General features: G+C 35.4%; 1 protein-coding gene across 1 annotated transcript in view; it reads right to left on the bottom strand.

Moving 5' to 3' along the window:
• Positions 1–3755: 3755 nt before the first annotated feature.
• Positions 3756–21406, bottom strand: part of SH3BGRL (SH3 domain binding glutamate rich protein like) — a 109035-nt gene continuing 91384 nt past the window's right edge. Inside the window, exons 2-4 of the mRNA XM_023202843.2 lie at positions 19879–20064; positions 18612–18692; positions 3756–5131 (exon numbers count right to left, since the gene is read on the bottom strand). Of these exons, the coding sequence (XP_023058611.1) occupies positions 5099–5131; positions 18612–18692; positions 19879–20064 (300 nt within the window). The 3' untranslated portion in view covers positions 3756–5098. The remainder of the gene's footprint in view (positions 5132–18611; positions 18693–19878; positions 20065–21406) is intronic.

Genomic DNA, 21406 nt, shown 5'->3' on the forward strand with positions numbered 1-21406 from the left:
AAAAAAAAAAGAGCCAGAACCAGATACAAAATAATACATACTATTTGATTCCATCTATATGAGGCTGGAGGAAACAGTTATAATCCCTAGCGACTGAAAGCAACTTAGTGATTGGCGAGAGTGGATGTAAAATTAATGGAAAAATGGCACAAGCAAACTTTTTATGGGGACAAAAATGTTCAATATTTTATCGTAGTTGTTATTGTTTCAGAGATGATGTTTGCCCAAAGTCATCCATCTGTGCATATGAAATGCATGCATTTTATTGTATATAAATTATCTCTCAATAAAGTTGATTTTTAAAATAAAAAAAAAAAAAAAAAAGAAAGCAACTTACAAAGATGCAATTAAATGGAAAGGCATCCATGCTTATGAATTAAAAGAGTTAATATTGTAAAGAAGACACTGCTTCCCATGTTCAACCAAAGATTCAACAGAATCTGTATCAAAATCCCAGCTGGGTTTTTTGCAGATACTGACATGCTGATCCTATGAGTCATACAGAAATGCAAGGGATGCCAAAGAAAAAAAAGAATTTAAAAAGAGAGAACAAAATTGGATGACTCACACTTCCAAGTTTCAAAATGCACTACACAGCTACAGAAATCAAAACTGTGTGGAACTGGCAAAGGTACACATAGAGTACACTGACATACAGACCACAGAAAGAGAACCAAATGCCCCGAAATATACCATTACATGCAGTATTATTTACAATAGACAAGTTATGGAATCAACGTAAGTGCCCATCAATGAATGAATGGATAAACAAAATATAATATATGTGTGTGTGTGTGTATGTATGTTCTTTATAAAAACATATATAAAGAACATATATATGTTCTTATGTTCTTTATATATGTTCTTCTTATGTTCTTTATATATGTTCCTTTATATATGTTTCTTTATATGTGTTTTTTATATAAAGTTTCCATTGTGTATGTGCGTGTATATTTTATATGTATTACAAATACAACATGGTCTCACTTATATGTGGAATCTAAAACAATGTTGGTTGGCAGAGGCTGGGTGGGGTGGAATAGGGTGATGTTGGTCAAACAGTAAAAAGCTGCATCTGAACAGTAGGAATAAAGTAAAGTTAAGGATATATTAATTAGTTTGATGAAATCATTTCACACTGTGCATACATACACATATATAATATATATTATACATAATGGCATCACACTATTTGTAGTTGCAATTATAATTTGTTAAAATCATTAAAGTATCAAATATATAACTACATATTTACGATTATCTTATTTTTGACAAAGCTGTCAGGAAAATTTAATGGGGAAAGTGTGGTCATTTCAGCAAATGGTGCTTGGACAACTGAATGAACTTAAATCCCTATCCCATATCATATACAAAAAGTAACTCAAAATAGATCACAGACATAAGTGCACAAAGTAAAACTATAAAATGAAAACAGAGAAGTAAATCTTTATGATCTTGGATGAGACAATGTTTCCTTAGCAAAAACAAGACAGTAAAAGTAAAACATATGCAACAACAACAACAACAAAATGATGAATTTGTCAAAATTTTTAACTTACATACTTCAAAGCATACTCTCAAGAAAATAAAAAGACAACCCATAAAATGATAAAACATAACAGACTTGTAATCAGAATATATAAGGAACTGTTAAAATTGAACAATAAAAATACAAATAACCCAACTTAAAGATGGACACAGGATCTGAAAAGACATTTCTCCAAAGAAGATACACAAATGGCCATAATCACATAAAGAGATGCTCAACATATTTAGCCATCAGAGAAATGTAAGTCACAACTACAATGACTTACAATGTAACTACAACTACAATACACTTTATAGCCATTAGCATGACTGTAATCAAAAGGATAAATAACAACAAGCATTGGCTAGAAATTGGGGAAATCAGAACAATACTCATACACTGTTGGTGGGAATGTAAAATAGTGAAGCCAACTTGGAAAAGTCTCACATTCCTCAAATTGTTAAATACAGAACAATCATGTAACTCTTCTACATATATATCCAAAAGACACAAAAACAGGTGTTCAAACAAATTTGTACACCGATGTTCATAGCAGCATTATGCATAATAGCCAAAAAGTGAAAACGACTAAAATGTCCATCAACTGATTAGTGGGCACACCCAATGTGCTTTTTATCCATACAATGGAATGCTATTCAATAAAATATGTGAAGTACTAATGCATGCTACAACATGGATGAAGCTCAAAAATGTGGTAACTAGAAGACACAAACCACAAAAGACCACATATTGTATGATTTTAGTTATATAAAATGTCTAGAATAGGTAAATCCACAGAGACGGAAAGTAAGTTGGTGTTTGTATAGTGCTGAGGGAATGGGGGATGGGGAGTGACTGCTATTGGATAGAGTTTACTTGTTGGGTGATGAAACATTCCAAACTTAAATTGTAGTGATGGGTGCACAATTCTGTGAATATACTAAAAGCCACCGCCTTATACACTTCAAATGAGCAAAGTTTACAGTATGTGAATTGTATCTTAGTAAAGATGTTAAAAAGACAATCGTGTGAAAATAGGAATTATGGTAACACTATAGTACTGTTTACAAAGAATTTCAAAATTTTGTTTGCTAAATAAAGGAAGGTGATAATAGATAGAGGAGAAGAATGATGGATGGGAGCAGAAGACTAGAAGGTTCAAAGTAATCAAATATGAGTGTTTCTTAATCAATTTTGTTGGAATTCTTCAAAAGAAAAGAAATACGTATTTTACAGTAAAAGATTAGACCAATGTCAACCTTTCAATATTTTTCAGCATCCATACCTGGGTAATAAAATCCATGTGAATCCTCATTTTTCCTTTTGCTGAATGAATGGAATATGTGCAATGAAATCTGACTTCACTAAAATTTTCTGTAAACTTTCCCAAGCAAGTAATTAACAACTTCTGTTTTAAAATTCTGTTTACCCCTACACTCAGATTCCCAAAGAAATGTTGACATTTAACAATGCAATCGACATCCAATTTGCATTGTTTGGTCAAAATGAAAATTTTCCTGAGGGTCAAATATTCCCAAGAACAATAATTGAACATAACAAATAAGCAAGTCTGATTTACAAACAGAAACAATCTGAATGAAATATAACAAGTAGCAAAGATTATATTTTCCTGCCAAATATTTTGAAAGATTTTTTAAAATAAAATTCACCTTAATATTCAGAATTTCACTTGCATTTTTGTATCTATGAAACATATTTCTCAGCTGACAAAATAAAATATTTCAATTTAGGAAGACTCAATTCAACTTTTTAATTTAAATATACTATGTTAACTTTAAGTTATATAAACATGGCAAAAAAATACATCTATTTTTAAAGAATGCCTGTTTGCCAGCATTGACTTATTTGACATTAAAATAAAAGTTAAAATGACCACATAAAATATTGCAAGTATCATCAGCAACATTTAATAAAGCTTAGGAGAAAATATTGACTAATTTTTTTTTTTTTTTTTGCATTTTCTGGAGTGTATTACAAAGCACCCTGTTTTCTCTAGAGTTCTTTATACCATATTTTTGTAAACCCAATGAAATTGTTCATTTGATCCCACGTGTATTGTGAGAGTCCTAAAAAAATATAGAAAACAAAAAACTGGAATTGAATTTAGTTTTCTTTCTATTATTTTCTCTTTTTGCATTCCCAACCCTCTAAAATAAGATATTACTCATCTAAAATTACTATTATACAAACTCCAAGAACACATAAGTTATGTTTCTAAAAGTACTGAGTTTATTTTAAAGCATAGCATCAAGTTTGAATCTCATGAAACAAAGCCATCTCTTCATTATGTGTTGATTTTGGCAAAAAGTACAGACCAGCATACAATAGATACAGACCAGCATACAATAGATATATATGATAACGTACTTTAAAGTAAGAGGTGTTTGATTTTGGTAATAAAGTAGTAAGAAACTTACTATATAAATCTGTGCAGTTATTTAGGCCATATTTCTTGTCTTTTTAGAAGTCTTCAGACTTAATATTTTAAAAGTTGCCCTTTTTATTTGATACTTCTACTTTTTGCTGGAATAGAGGCACAGAAAATATTCTCACTGCTGAGACTAATACACTCATACAATACATGGCTAAACTGAAATTAAAAGGTAAGATATCTTAGGAATAGTAGCATTTACGATTGTGAGTTGTTTTAAACGGGTAGCACTACTAAGATTTGTTTTAGCAAAAACTCAAGGGAAACCAATCTTGGGAAATGATCGCCAACCTGTTCAACCTGTTTTATAAGAGCTATTTAAAAGTCTAATCTCTTTGCTAGAGAATGCCGTTTTAAACTTACTTGGCATCCCACTTTCATGATATACATATGCATATTTCACTGAGGGAAGGAACTTGGATATATCATTCCATCATAGCTGTGTAGTTAAACAAGGAAATTGTCCACTGAATGAATCTATTGCTTTTGTGTGTGTAGAAAGATATCTATTCTGATCACTGAAATGTGCAATGAAAGGCTACATTTAGAAGCTCGGAAAATCTGTGGTTCAATACGTAGAAGTTTCATCTACAAAAGAATGGGAATGTTATAATTACCATAGGAAATTACAATGTTTAACATATCATAAACATTACCTGCAAGTACTTTTTAATCACAATAATATAGCATCAAAAAGGTACATATTCTTGTTCACCAAAATTAATAAGGCAACTTAGGAATGAAAGACAGGTTATTTCTCTTTCTCCTTTTTAATGTAGAGATGCAGATACACTTAAGTTGCCATAATAATGGCAAAAAAGGAGGGAAGGGTGTTTCTTTGTAAAATCAATGGTGTACACAGGATGCCTTGGCAGGTAACAACACTATTTCTATGATATCTACTTACTAATATAATTTTATGTTAATATCCCATTCTCCTCACCATAATGTTCAAATTTTAATTTCATATTCGTTTTGAATGTTTGCATGTGAAAACACCAACTAATCTATTATTTTAACAATTAAGCCTCTTTCTTTTGAAGCAAAGCTGATTCTGCTATTTTAAAAAAGCAATGGAGACTCATTTTTCAGGATGTTTAAAGCACCGTGCTTAAGGTTCATGCTTGCTGCTTTGCTTGCACTTCTGCTTCCTGAAATGAAAAACAAACAAAAAAAGATAAGTTTAAACATCGTAAAGCAGACATGCATGTGTATTTTAGTTAGACTACATTAGTTCCAACTACTAAGAATATACAAAAGCCCCCAGAAGAGATTTCTTAAAAAATTCTTAGTAGAAAAACTATATAATACAAACAGATTTCTAGAAACAGATATACTAAAAGACTACCTCATCATTCCTAATGATTTGGAATACTTCCATGAAAGCAAGTGATATACAGTTATAATTGATATTTTACTTAAAATAGTCAGCTAGTTTCCTTTTTCTGTGATTTTTCCTGAAAATTGAGTATATAAAAACATGGTCACTTAAGTTTAAAATTAGTTGAATTTTGGTTAATTAAGGTTTAAATTACTTAGAAAATGTGCTATCCATTAAAATATTGTAGTTTTCATGTTTTATGATAGTATACACACCAAAAACTCAGGTTGTCTTCCTTCTCCTCTGGATAGTGAGGTACTCACCTCTAGCATAGGAACTCTGACCTACATGTGTGCTGTGATGCTCAACATAATAGTTGACATAAAATAAACTTCAAGGAAAGTTTGTTGAACTAAAGATGAGTGGCAAGACTGATTCCAGAAAAGGAAATATCAGACTTAAGTTGTCAAAATCAAGTGTGCTAGACAACATCATTCTAAACACCTGTCACTAAATCAATACTTGACAGTCTCAGGAGGACTGATACTGTACAAATGAGTCCCAGTATTACACCCAAAAGAAGGGATAACAGCTAAAAGAGACACTAGATTTTTACCCAAAAAAAAGGCAAAAGTAAAGGAAAGAAGAAAATATGAAACGACACCAAAATTCATTCTTCATATCCTTTAAAAAAGTAATGAAATATACTACTGACTCATGGATATGGCTTGGCTCTGCGTCCCCACCGAAATCCCATGGTTTGGCTCTGTGTCCCCACTGAAATCTCATGTCAAATTGCAATTGCCAGTGTTGGAGGAGCAGCCTGCTGCGAGGACATTTGATCATGAGGGTGGTTTCTAATGGTTCAGCATGATCTTCCTACTACTGCTTGTCTAAAGTGTGTAGCACCTCTCCTTCTCTCTCCTGCCACCATGTGAGGACGTGCTTCCTTCCCCTTCACTCTTTGCCATGATTGTAAGTTTACTGAGGCTTCCCGAGCCATGGCTCCTGTACAGTCTTTCTTTCTTCCTTTCTCTCTCTTTCTCTCTCTCTTTCTTTCTTTCTTTCTTTCTTTCTTTCTTTCTTTCTTTCTTTCTTTCTTTCTTTCTTTCTTTCTTTCTTTCTTTCTTTCTTTCTTTCTTTCTTTCTCTTCTTTAGTTTTTCAAAATACCAACGTTTTCTTTCATTTTGTATTGTTTTCTTCATTTCCATTTGTAACTAGTATTTTGGATTAATACTAGTTACACGTATAGGGAAAGAAGTTCATTTCCCTAAAGTGACACACTGTCAATCTTTCCTATAATTTGTCATAAATTCTGCAGCTCTAAGTTATCATTTTTAATGGGAGAAATCACTAGCATTAAAATCCAAAACAAAATTCATTTCAAAATTCTTTATAATTTGTCTTTAGAATACATCAAAGTTATAGTAAAGTATTTACCTTTCTAATCATATTTTAATATCAAATATGTGGATTTATCTGAACTCTTTATTAGTGCCTAAAAGGAAATTGTCAGTATTTATAGACTGCGCCATCTAATCAAACAGAGAGCTTTAGGAGCAAGCATATGATGTTCTCTTCTCTGTATTCCCAATGTAAACATCATTCCATAAAGGGACTGGTTTTAAATCAGATAATCCTGGGCTAAAATTTCAGTTTTACTACTAGATCATTATATATCATTGGACAAATTACTTAAATTATCCTCTCTAAAGTGCCTCTAATTACATCTATCCTAAAGGGATAGTGGAAAGATAAAATGAGATGTACCTGAGGTGCCTATCTCAGTGCTTGTCCCATTATAAGCATCTATCCTTCTTTTCTGCTTTTCCCCTCTCTATTATTGTTGTTGTTATTATTATTATTATTATTATTATTATTATTATTATTATTATTATTAATATTTTGCCTAGCAACTAAAATCAATACCACAGCTAGGTTTGTGAACATGCAGTCTCTCTTGGAGATGTAGTAAAAATAGGATGAATTCAGTATAAATAGGATTGCTTCAAATCTCACACCAGAGACAGACTCCATAGCTCCTCCCTGCAGCAATTTAATTCGACTAAAGCTAACAAGGACATTTCTCGGACCCATACCCTTTACTCTTTCAACATAAGTGAACATGCCTTTGCCAACAGAGTCATTTTCCTTTCTGCACAGGCATCACCAAATATTTGTTTTGTAGTAAAAATATCAGTGATCTTATTTTATATCTCAAAACTATCATCTCCACTTTAAAGTAAGAAATACCAGTACTAAGAAAGGTTTCATATTGACAAAATTGAGTAAATCATAGTAAACAAATACATACTTTGTTTTAAACAATCAAATATAAAAAAGAATACAACAATTATTGGTCTTACACAGAAGGATTCTTTGCTTTATGGAAATATTTGACACAGAGTACTTTTCAATATTAAGTTCTCCAGTGCATTGGTTTTAAATCATTTTTTAAATGTAAAGAGTATGGTTGATAATTATTTAAAAGTAGAGAATAGGAGACAATGCATATTAACTACCTTTCAGTCTCTTTTTTTGTCCTATCTATACATTTTAAATGTAACTAGAATATTAACCATATTTACAAAATAATTCTGTAGCTCATTTACATATATGTTTTAACAAACTTTCATTTTCTTCATGACAGCCCAAGTTCATTCATTATATAAATGATTTTTGTTGACACTATCGTTGGATACTTAACTAGTCTCTAAAGTTCAGAATTAGACACAGTATAATACTTTGATTCATGTTTTATCCATAAAGTTCATTCGATGCATGAATTAATTTGGTTGAACCTCTTGTTAAATATGTTAAGTATTTAACTTGTTTTCAAAGTTTTAAGATTATAATGAACACTTTGATTCACGTTTTCATCCATGAAGCTTTTTCCACGTATAGAATTATTTCACTTGATTATAATACCCAATGTGAAGCCACTGGGTGAAGGAGTACCAATATTTTTGAGATTTTTGATACGTATTTGCCATTTTGGTTTTCAAAAAGGAGTACCAATTTATGCCAACACCAGTAACGTATTATAGCAACTGTTTCAATCCACCCTTCTCAGCACTATTATCATTTTGTTTTATTTTTGCTGATTTTACAGCTAAAAATTTTATCTCATTTTATCATATAACTTTTATTATCAATTCACTTTTTCAATGTGGGTTAACTAGTTGTCTTTCTTATTTAGTATACTTTCTGCTCATCTGGTTCTTTGTTGAAGGCTTATTGTCCTGTTAAAGGAGAAAACTCTAGAAATTGAGCTTAGGCATAAAAAAAAAATCATTCTGACATGAAATGGATCACTTCTAGCCTTGGAAAAACCTATTAAATACCAAAATTAAAAATCTCCCTATCACCAATACACCCTTCATGTTCACTGTCAAGACCACACCTATTCTTGTTAATCCAATCTATCAGCTCCCTTTTGCCCATCCTTCATAACATTCACTATTCTTTTACTCTATTACTACCCCCAGGCTTAAGCAATGATGGAAGAAACATGATAACCAAGATGTCTAGCTTCCTATGGGCTCATCAATTCTAACTACTGCTGGGCTCTACTTAGCGGTTTTTTATTATTACTATTATATATGATCTTAGCCTATTCCCTAGCCAATTTTCAACTAAATCCATTCAATTCTCCTCAGGTATCTAATGTTTCAAACTTCTCCTCACTCCTTGCAGATAAATTTTCCTGCTGCCTTGTACTTTCAAATGGGACCTTTCCTAACCTTCCTACACATTAAAATTTATCTTTACTTTTATCCTTTTCTCCTAATTCCATCCATTCTAAGAACATCACATGCTCTTTCCAAGGCTAACTTCTTCCCTGGATTACTGACTTTTCTATTTCTTCCATGACCTTTGTTTCATTTCCCAATCACCAAGGCTAGCTTTAATCCTGCTCAGTTCTTTACAGGCACAAGCAACTCATTAATTCCTAAATCCTGTAACATGTTTTGTTTTGTTTTTTGTTTGTTTGTTTTTTGGTGTGGGGGGTGTGGCTCCTAAATCCACCTTTTCTTTTCCTCAACTGCTGTCCCATTTCAGGCCCTCTCAATCACTTTTCTGAACTCTTAGGGTATCCTCTAATGGGTCAGTGTATTTCTAACTCTTAATTTCTCCAATATTTTACAATCCATACAGCTGCCAAATTTATTTCCTTAAGACATAGATTAAATCGCATCTTGTTTTTTAACTTTTATTTTAGGTTCTGGGGTATATGTGCAGATTTGTTATAAAAATCGACAAAAGCTGGAAGCATTCCCCTTGAAAACTGGAATAAGTCAAGGATGCCTTTTCTCATCACTCTTATTCAACACAGAATTCAAAGTCCTCGCTATAGCAATCAGGCAAGAGAAGTAAATCACATCTTAAAACACAGAGATGGTTATATAGTTATCTCTCCCCATTTCCCATCATGGTTTTTGGACACCTAGAGGATAAAGCTGAAACTACCTAACATGGCAATCATAATCTCACCCCAACATACATAGCCAATCTCGCCTCCTAATACAGCCTCCTCTATTTAATATGTCTTATTCTGGAGCCATGCTGTACTACACTCTGCTCCGTGAACACGCCATCATGTGCAGCGACATCCCAATGGCTTGATTTCTGTAACTGTTTCTGTGAAAGATGCCTTAGTGTTCCGTCAATATTTTGGAATCCCCAACAGCTTAAATACTACTCCCTCCATGAAATCATCCCCAACCTCTGAGTAGGAATGTATTATTATTTCCTCTGGACTCCTACAGCACGTTATTCACACATATCTTATAAAATTTACCACAAATTGTCTTTAATTATATTATTTGCAGTCTTATTTTTTTTGTAATTATTGTATACATGTCCTTCACTAGGTAATTAGCACTTTGAATGTAGGAACTAGGCAGTATTCTCTGTCCTTGCCTTACTATTAATATCCAGTTAATGCTTGACACTCAACAAATACTTTTTGAATGAAGAAATTAATGAATTAATTCTAATTTTATTGAAAAAGGAGTCATCAGCCGCAGAAAATAGACTATCTGTTATTTCATACTTCCTCTAATCATCACTGAACTCAGTGACAACTTGGGTCTTACTAACTTATTTTTTTCCATAAGCTATTGGAGTACAGGTGGTATTTAGTTACATGAGTAAGTTATTTAGTGGTGATTTGTCAGATTTTGGTGCACCCATCGCCCGAGCAGTATACACTGCACCATATTTGTAGTCTTTTATGCCTCACCCCCTCCCACACTTCCCCCCAAGTCCCCAAAGTCCACTGTATCATTCTTATGTCTTTGCATCCTCATAGCTTAGCTTCCACATATCAGTGAGAACATACAATGTTCGGTTTTCTATTCCTGACTTACTTCACTTAGAATAATAGTCTCCAGTTTCATCCAGGTCACTGCAAATGCTGTTAATTCATTCCTTTTTATGGCTGCACAATATTCCATCACACACACACACAGACACACACACATATACATATATACACCACAGTTTCTTTATCCACTTGTTGATTGATGGGCATTTGGGTTGGTTCCATGATTTTGCCATTGTACATTGTGCTGTTATAAATATGTGTGTGCCCGTGTCTTCTTCAAATAATGACTTATTTTCCTCTGGGTAGATACCCAGTAGTGGGATTGCTGGATCAAATGGTAGTTCTGCTGTTAGTTCTTTAAGGAATCTCCACACTGTTTTCCATAGTGGCTTTCCCTGTTCACCACATCCATGCCAACATCTGTTTTTTTATTTTTTTATTATGGCCATTCTTGCAGGAGTAAGGTGGTATCACATTGTGGTTTTGATTTGGATTTCCCTGATCATTAGTGATGTTGAGCATTTTTTCATGTGATTGTTGGTCACTGTATATCTTCTTTTGAGAATTGTCTATTCATGTCCTTAGCCCATTTTTTGATGGGATTATTTGATTTTTTTCTTACTGCTTTATGTTCCTTGTAGATTCTGGACATTAGTCTTTTGTCAGATGTATAGATTGTGAAGATTTTTTCCCATCCTGTGGGTTGTCTGTTTTTTTCTGCTGACTGTTCCTTCTGCCATACAAAAGTTCTTTAGTTTAATTAGGTGCCAGCTATTTATCTTTGTTTTTATTGCACTTGCTTTTGGGATCTTGGTCATGAAATCCTTGCCTAAGCCAATGTCTAGAAGGGTTTTTCCGATGTTATCTTCTATATATAACTTTTATAGTGTCAGGTCTTAAGTTTAAGTCTTTAATCCATCATGCGTTGACTTTTGTATAAGGTGAGAGATGAGGATCCAGTTTAATTCTCCTACATGTGGCCAGTCAATTATCCCAGCACCATTTGTTGAAAAGGGTGTCCTTTCTCCACTTTATGATTTTGTTTACTTTGTTCAAGATCAGTTGGCTGTAAGTATTTGAGTTTATTTCTGGGTTCTCTCTTCTGTTCCACTGGTCTATGTGACTATTTTTATACCAGTAACACACTGTTTTGGTGACTATGGCCTTATAGTTTGAAATCACGTAGTGTGATGCCTCCAGATTTTTTTTTCTTAGTCTTGCTTTGGCTATATGGGCTCCTTTTTGATTTCATAAGAATTTTAGGTTTTTTTTTTCTGTGAAGAATGATAGTGATATTTTAATGGGAATTGCATTGAATTTGTAGATTACTTTTGGCAGTTTGGTCATTTTCACAATATTGATTGTATCCATCCATTAGCATGGGATGTGTTTCCATTTTTGTGTTATCTATGATTTCTTTTTGCAATGTTTTGTAGTTTTCCTTGTAGAGTTCTTTCTACTCCTTGGTTAGGTATATTCCTAAGTGTTTTTTTTTTTTTTTTTTTTTTTTTTTCAGCTATCATAAAAGGGGTTGAGTTCTTGATTTGATTCTCCACTTGGTCACTGTTGTTGATTTGTGTACATTAATCTTGTATCTGGAAATTTTGCTTAATTCTTTTATCAATTCTAAGAGCTTTCTGGAGGAGTCTTTAGGGTCTTCAAGATAAATGATCATATCATCAGCAAACAGTGACCAATTGACTTCCTCTTTACCAATTTGGATGCCCTTTATTTCTTTCTCTTGTCTGATTGCAATGACTAAGACTTCCAGTACTATGTTGAAGAGAAGTGGTGAGAGTGGGCATCCGCGTCTTGCTCCAGTTCTCGGTGGGAATGCTTTCAACTTTTCCCCATTCCGTATTATGTTGGCTGTGGGTTTATCATAGGTGGCTTTTATTACATTAAGGTATGTCCCTTGTATGCCGATTTTGCTGAGAGTTTTAATCATAAAGTGATGCTGGATTTTGTTGAATGCTTTTTCTGCATCTATTGAGCTGATTATGTAATTTTTTATTTTAATTCTGTTTATGTGGTGCATCACGTTTATTGACTTGTGTATGTTAAACCATTCGTGCATCCCTGGTATGCAACCCATTTGATCATGGTGGATTATCTTTTTGATATTTTGTTGGATTCGGTTAACTAGTATTTTCTTAAGGATTTTAGCATTCGTGTTCATCAAGGATATTGGTCTGTAATTTTCTTTTTTGGTTGTGTCCTTTCCTGGTTTTGTTATTAGGGTGATGCTGGCTTCATAGAATGAGTTAGGGAGGGTTCCTTCTTTCGTTATCTTGTGGAATAGAGTCCAAAATATCGGTATTAATTCTTTGAAAGTCTAGTAGAATTCTGCTGTGAATCCGTCTAATCCTGGACGTTTTTGTTGGTAATTTTTAAATTACCATTTCAATCTTGATGCCTGTTATTGGTCTTTTAAATGTATCTGATTCTTTCTGATTTAAGCTAGGAAAGTGATATTTCTCCAGGAATTTATCCATCTCTTCTAGGTTTTCTAGTTTATGTGAATAGAGGTGTTCATAGTAGCCTTGAATGATCTTTTGTATTTCAGTGGTGTCAGTTGTAATATTTCCTGTTTCATTTCTTAGTGAAGTTATTTGGATTTTCTTTATTCTTTTCTTGGTTACTCTTGCTAATGGTCTATCAATTTTATTTATCTTTTCAAAGAACCAGCTTTTTGTTTCATTTATCTTTTGTATTATTTTTGTTTCAATTTAATTTAGTTTTGTTCTGATCTTGGTTATTTCTTTCTTCTGCTGGGTTTGGGTTTGGTTTGTTCATGTTTTTCTAGTTCTTTGAAGTGTGATCTTAGATTGTTTGGGCTCTTTCAGACTTTTTGACGTAGGCATTTAGGGCTACAAACTTTCCTCTTAGCACCGCCTTTGCTGTATCCCAGATATTTTGATAGGTTGCATCATTATTGTCATTCGGTTTGAAGAATTTTTAAATTTCCATCTTGATTTCGTTTTTGACCTAATGCTCATTCAGGAGCAGGTTATTTAATTTCTATCTATTTGCATGGTTTTGAAGGTTCCTTTTGCAGTTGATTTCCACTTTTATTCCACTGTGGTCTCAGAAAGTGCTTGATATAATATCAATTTTCTTAAATTTATTGAGGCTAATTTTATGGCCTATCATATGGTCTATGTTGGAGAAAGTTCCATGTGCTGTTGAATAGAATGTGTATTCTGCAGTTGCATAAAATGTTCTGTATATATCTGTTAAGTCCATTTGTTCCAAGGTGTAGTTTAAATCCATTGTTTCTTTGTTGACTTTCTGCGTTGATGACCTGTCTAGTGCTGTCAGTGGGATACTGAATTCCCCCACTATTATTGTGTTGCTGTCTATCTCATTTCTTAGGTCTATTAGTAATTGTTTTATAAATTTGAGAGCTCCAGTGTTAGGTGCATATATGTTTAAGATTGTGATATTTTCCTGTTGGACAAGGTCTTTTACTGTTACATAATGTCCCTCTTTGTCTCTTTGTACTGTTACATAATGTCCCTCTTTGTCTCTTAAAGCAACACCACTGTTGCTTTAAGTTTGTTTTGTCTGATATAAGAATAGTTGCACCTGCTCTCATTTGGTGTCCATTTGCATGAAATGCCTTTTTCCATCCCTTTATTTATGTGCATCCTTATGTGTTAGATAAGTCTCCTGAAGGCAGCAGATTGTTGGTGAGTTCTTATCCATTCTGCAGTTCTGTATCTTTCAAGTGAAGTATTTAGGCCATTCACATTCAATGTTAACATTGAAATGTGAGGTACCATCGTATTCATTGTGCTCTTTGTTGCCTGTGTACTCTGGGTTTTTTCATTTTTTTTTCTTTTGCTTTCAAGCTTGCATTTTTGTTTTATAGGTCCTGTGTGATTTATGCCTTAAAGAGGGTCTGTTTTGATGTGTTTCCAGGATTCCTTTCAAGATTTAGAGCTCCTATAGTGGTGGCTTGGTAATGGCAAATTCTCTCAGCATTTGTTTGCCTGAAAAGAGTTGAATCTTTCCTTCATATATGATGCTTAGTTTCACTGGATACAAAATTGTTGACTGATAATCATTTTGTTTAAGGAGGCTGAAGATAGGGCCCTAATCCCTTCTAGCTTGTAGGGTTTCTGCTGAGAAATCTGCAGTTAATCTGATAGGTTTTCCTTTATAGGTTACCTAGTGCTTCTGTCTCACAGTTCTTTTTTTTTTTTTTTTTTTTTTAATTCCTTTATGGTATGTTTTTATTTTAATTATACTGTAAGTTCTAGGGTACATGTGTACAATGTGCAGGTTTGTTACATATGTATACTTGTGCCATGTTGGTGTGCTGCACCCATCAACTCGTCAGCACCCATCAACACGTCATTTACATCAGGTATAACTCCCAATGCAATCTCTCCCCCCTCCCCCCTCCCCATAATAGGCCCCGGTGTGTGATGTTCCCCTTCCCCAGTCCAAGTGATCTCATTGTTCAATTCCCACCTATGAGTGAGAACATGCGGTGTTTGGTTTTCTGTTCTTGCAATAGTTTGCTGAGAATGATGGTTTCCAGCTACATCCATGTCCCTATAAAGGACACATATTCATCCTTTTTTATGGCCGCATATTATTCCATGGTGTATATGTGCCACATATTCTTAATTCAGTCTGTCACTGATGGACATTTGGGTTGGTTCCAAGTCTTTCCTATTGTGAATAGTGCCGCAATAAACATACACGTGCATGTGTCTTTATAGCAGCATGATTTATAATCCTTTGGGTATATACCCAGTAATGGGATGGTTGGGTCATATGGTATTTCTAGTTCTAGATCCTTGAGGAATCGCCATACTATTTTCCACAATGGTTGAACTAGTTTACAATCCCACCAACAGTGTAAAAGTGTTCCTATTTCTCCACATCTTCTCCAGCACCTGTTGTTTCCTGACTTTTTAATGAGTCAGGAATGGTATCTCATTGTGGTTTTGATTTGCATTTCTCTGATGGCAAGGGATCTTAACCTTAGATAACCTGATGACAATGTGCCTAAGGCGAAGATCTTTTTGCAATGGATTTCCCAGGTGTTCTTTGTGCTTCTTGTATTTGGATGTATATGTCTCTAGCTAGGCGAGGGAAGTTTTCCTTGATTATTCCCCCAAAATATGATTCCAAGATTTTAGGATTCTCTTCTTTCTCAGGAATTCCAATTATTCTTAGGTTTGGTCATTTAACATAATCTCAGACTTCTTGGAGGCTTTGTTCATATTTTCTTATTCTCTTTCCTTTATCTTTGTTGGATTGGGTTAATTCAAAGACCTTGTCTTAGAGCTCTGAATTTCTTTCTTCTACTTGTTCAATTCTATTGCTGAGACTTCCCAAAGAATTTCATGTTTCTAGAAGTGTGTCCAAAGTTTCCTGAATTTTTGATTGCTTTTTTCTTTAAACTGTCTATTTCATTGAATATTTCTCCCTTTACTTCTTGTATCATTTTTTTGGATTTCCCTGCATTGGGCTTTGCCTTTCTCTGTTCTCTCCTTGATTAGCTTAATAACTAACCCCCTGAATTGTTTTTCAGGTAAATCAGGGATTTCTTCTTGGTTTGGATCACTGCTGGTGAACTAGTGTGATTTTTTGCAGATGTTGAAGGGCATTGCTTTGTCATATTATCAGAGTTGGTTTTCTGGTTCCTTCTCACTTGGGTAGACTCTGTCAGAGGGAAGGTCTATGGCTGAAGGCTGTTGTTCAGATTATTTTGTCCCATGGGGTGTTCCCTTGATGTAGTACTCTCCCCCTTTTCCTATGAATGTGGCTTCCTGTGAGTCACACTGCAGTGATTGTTGTCTCTCTTCTGGGTCTAGCTACCCAGCGAGTCTACCTAGCTCCGGGCTGGTACTGGGGGTTGTCTGCACGGAGTCGTGTGATGTGAACCATCTATGGGTCTCTCAGTCATGCATACCAGCGTCTGGTCCGGTGGAGGTGGAGGCGGGTGCAATGGACTCCGTGAGGGTCCTTAGCTTTGGTGGTTTAATGCTCTATTTTTATGCTGGTTGGCCAGGACGTGGCGCTTTCCAGAAACCATTAGCTGTAGTATTGTGGAGAGGGACGGGCAGTGGGCAGGGCCCTAGAACTCCCAAGATTATATGCCCTTTGTCTTCCACTACCAGGGTGGAAAGGGAAGGACCATCAGGTGGGGGCGGGGCTGGGCATGTCTGAGCTCAGACTCTCCTAGGGTGGGTCTTGCTGTGGCTGCTGTGAGGGGTGGGGGTGAGATTCCCAGGTCACTGGAGTTCTATACCTAGGAGGATTATGGCTTCCTCTGCTGAGTCATGCAGATTGTCAGGGAAGTCTTGGAAAGTCAACAGTCACAGGCTTCACCCAGCTACCAGGCAAACCGAAAGGTTGGTCTCACACCCACCAAGCCCCCCTCCAACAGCCTTGAGTCTGTTTCCAGGTAGAGGGCAAGAGGGGCTTAAAAATTCCCCCAAGGTAATCCACCTCCCAGCTGTGGAATAAAAAGGGCTTTAGTTCTTCTCTTGCCTGTGAAGTCTGCAAGTGGGATTTGCACCCTCCCCCCAGTTCTGGCCAGGAGGCTTCTTGTCCCGTTCAAATTGTTACAAAATTTGGCTAGAGAATTTCTTCTTTCTGTGGAGTTTTAATGCCTGCTCCTCTGGCCACACTCCCGATGGATCCCTGTGGTGCCAGGCAGAAATGGGCTGCTTGGGGACCCAGCGAGATCCCAGGGCCTTCCTATTGTTTCCTCTACCCCTGTATTTTGCTGGGCTCTCTAACTTGACTCAGCTCCAGGTAAAGTTGGAAACTTCTCCCGCAAACAGACCTTCAGTTTCTCCAGTGAGGGTATGTGTTCGGGAGAGGAGGGTCTCCCTTTTCCACTTCCTCAGTTGGGGCACTCACTGTATTTGGGGTGTCTCCTGAGTCCCACAGGAGCAGACTGCTTCCTTGAGATGGTCTGTGGGTCCTCTCAGGATTACTGGTTTGCTCTTGCAGTCTATCTGGGGCTGAAATTCACAATGTAAGCCTCCAGATGCTGCTCTGTGTGGATTGCAGATGCTGCAATCTAGTCCTCTTACTATCTTATTTAAAGAAAAGTGTCTTCCCTCACTTTTCTTATGGCTCAAATTACACAAAGCCTAAAATATAACATTTTATCCATGAGAAAAGAAAGTTCGGCAAGAAAACCATTTCACAATGATATAAACATAGTACTAGTAAATTTTTGTCTAGTGAAAACAGACAGTAACACAGACTTTTAAAATAGGAGAGGGAATTAGAGTTCAAAGAATCTGTCTAACATACAATTAGTTGCTAAGAGCAAAACGTAAAATGACACAGCAACATAAAATGATTGAGGCAGTTTGTATGAAGAACTACTATAAAAGGAAAAGGTATGTTTAAAGTTGATAGTTTGGGGACATCTCATTAGATAGACAATTTTATTGTTGTTTCCTTTATTTGGTCTGTCCTGAAAATGCTGCTACTTAAAAAAATTAATTTGTGTTGGCAGGAAGAAAGCCTCAAATTTGGCGAGCAATTTAGTGACCAGTTTTGCAATGCAGATGCTCTTAATTTACTTGAATGGATGACTCTATCATTTGCTCTCACACAAAGACAATACATGCTGCCAAGGAGATTACCATGAACTAAGATGCTTACTGTCGTCGTAGAACCATGCAGGACGGCTGAAATAATGAAGGCTTTAAAATTGCTAAGCACTTATCTGTGAGTAGGTCAATGAGAAATTTGCTCCCGTGGTCAGCTTGACGGGGAAATCACTCTACCTACCTGCTAAACACACAGTTTATGCATTTGGTTATGCACATCTTTCTGCCCTAATAGGAATTAAGTGGATGCAGAGAAGGTACTTTTTGCTGTAAAGGACTGTCTCTGACTTAATTTGAATACTTAACAAAAGTGAAAATCTTACTGACTAAAAAAGCTCAGCAGCAATAACATGATCTATAAAGCAGGAAAAAAAGGGTATCATACCTTTGAACCAGGTGGGGCTGTCAAGCCTAAGAAGGCATACACTGCGTTATTTTCTCTGGCTTCAAAGAAGGCATCATAGTCCTTGATGAAAAGAAGGTAAGATGAATTAACAATATGCAACCAATAAAAGATAAAAAGGAGATTTATTCGACCGAGTGCAGTGGTTCATGCCTGTAATCCCAGCACTTTGGGAGGCCAAGTTGGACGGATCACCTGAGGTCGGGAGTTTGAGACCAGCCTGACCAACATGGAGAAACCCCGTCTCTACTAAAAATACCAAAATTAGCCTGGTGTAGTGGCACACGCCTGTAATCCCAGCTACTCAGGAAGCTGAGGCAGGAGAATCGCTTGAACCTGGGAGGCGGAGGTTGCAGTGAGCCGAGATCACGCCACTGCACTCTAGCCTGGGCAACAAAAGCGAAACTCTGTCTCAAAAAAGGAGATGAGGAAAAAAAAAAAAGAGAGAGAGAGAGATTTATTCAGAATGACCTGACTAGTCGACAGAATCATCTGCTTCCTTAGGGACAGGCAGACTACCTTCCATAATACTAGAATTCTGGAAGGAGTAAGGAGTAATAAAGAGGCAAGGCTTCCGGATCTTACTTAATATAGGTTGAAAAGTAGGTATTCTATGGCACAAAAACTGCAGAATGGTTTATTCCACATCACATCAAATTTAAATCTGCCTGCAGCTTCCTCCACCATGCAAAACAGCCACCTATTTCCCAGTAAGAAGATGCTTATTTCTGGTCAGATACTGTTGTTTCCATTCACCATATTTCTATTCCATTATTCATTTAGGTTGAGATTTTCTCAGAGCCCACAGTAGACTAGATATTAGCTAGACATGCCCAAGGCCAGAAGAACAGTTAATTTTTGCTGTGTTTTGAGAAAGGCAATGAGATGTCCATGATGCATGACCAGAAGAGCAACCAAACAGTAAGAGGTTTCAATCTGGGGAATGCAAGATAATCTTCACATGACTAAATTTGGTTGCGATACCTACTGTCATCTTGTAAGCCACAAAACATTCTCAAAAAGTAACAAATAAACTTGCCTAAATTTGACTGTGATGCATAATCAATAGCAAACATATTTAGAAAATGTAGCCATTGTCTACATCCAGCCTTTAAGTGGATGCAAAGGACAAATGACTATAAGCAAGCGATATGACTATATATATGCAGGTTTGGAGGCAGAGGTGAAAATAATGGATAGATTTGGGGCAATCTATTTCAATAAACAAGAATTTACATTGTTTTCTTACCCCGCGATACTGGCTTTCATTGAAAATCTGAGGTGGCAGGGGATACCCTGTGGCTGGTCGACTATTTTCAGGTACATTTTCTCTCATCCACTTCCGATTCTCTTCATTGGCTGCAATATCTTTTTCCTCAAATCCTATTTTGTTGGCTTCTAGGAAACCAAGTACATCTTGCTGTTTCTTCTTAATCTAGGACCCAAAGAACAAGAAACCGTATTTTCCAATATTCGACAAAAGTCAAATGTCTGTGAGCTGGCAGAAATGAATTCAGACAGAACAAAGATTGTGGCTTCACAGAAGTTATATGATTTTCCCTCTTTATTATTGTATTGTTAATAATGCCTCAGAAGTGTATTGAAGAGCTTTTGGTCCACGGGTCCTCTTATCAAGGACTTTCTCTTTTTTTTTTTTCCATCGAAAATTCTCATTATTTAATGATGTGCATGCAAAACTAACTGATGCATATCAATACCTAAAAATGCAGTTAACCCCAAATAGTGTGTAGTAAAAAGTTATGTTTTCTGATACTCTACAAGCCTCTCTTAGTTTCAGCCTTTCTAGAAAGTTTTTCCAAATGACACAAGTCTGCTTCCCATCTTAATAAGAATAGTATACGCAATAGAAATGAATCTTTCCTTGACAAACTGCACAAGCTTCAAGAGTCATTCAAGCCTCAATTTTCATTGTTCAAAACAGAAACTGAACAAGAAGATATTAGCCAATCCTACAAACTATAAAGTTTGCAATATATCTGTACCACTCATTAGCCCTTATCATGAGCTGCTAAGGTATCTTTTATATGTATCATGTATTAGCTTAGTGAAAAAGTAATTGCAGTTTTGGTCATTACCTTCAATGGCAATTACCTTTGCACTAACCTAATATATTCATCTAGATAACCAGGTAGAGATGACACATGTATTCTGTCTCCTTATCACAGCTAGGAGAGAGCTTTGAAAACAGTAAAATTAATACTATTCAGTTAAATTTCTCTTCTGACATGCATTTCTTTTAGAACCTGAATTCACACATCAATGGTAATTAGCCCATATTTAAAACCATAACTTAACATTTCTGAGCTACAGGACCGTAATCAATAAGCAAGTTTCCTCATGGAATCACACTAAAAAGACACATGGAATATTGCCATCAAAAAATAAAATAAAATAAATATGTCCTGCCAATGAGAATAAAAATGCAAAATAAGAAACTCACATACAGTCAAGTTCCTCTCTGGATTTACACACCTCCATCTACTCCCACATACATGCATATATGCATAAAGGTTGTGTTTTTGTCTTTCTAAGTTGCTTGTGATTGTGATTCAATAATTTTCTCTATCATCACATAACCTCAGGAAAATAATTCTCAATTTTTCCCAACAGAAACTGAAAGTTTTAAATGCTATTTACTGAATGTCCCTCTTTAAAGATCAGTTAGAATCTAGCAAAACTTGCTACACGGTAATTTTTCTACTGGGAATTCTGTTTTTTAATTGGCTTATAAAATCAAACTTTCATTCCTAAGTATA

The sequence above is a fragment of the Piliocolobus tephrosceles genome, chromosome 12 (assembly GCF_002776525.5).
Source record: "Piliocolobus tephrosceles isolate RC106 chromosome 12, ASM277652v3, whole genome shotgun sequence".
Classification (NCBI taxonomy): Eukaryota; Metazoa; Chordata; class Mammalia; order Primates; family Cercopithecidae; genus Piliocolobus; species Piliocolobus tephrosceles.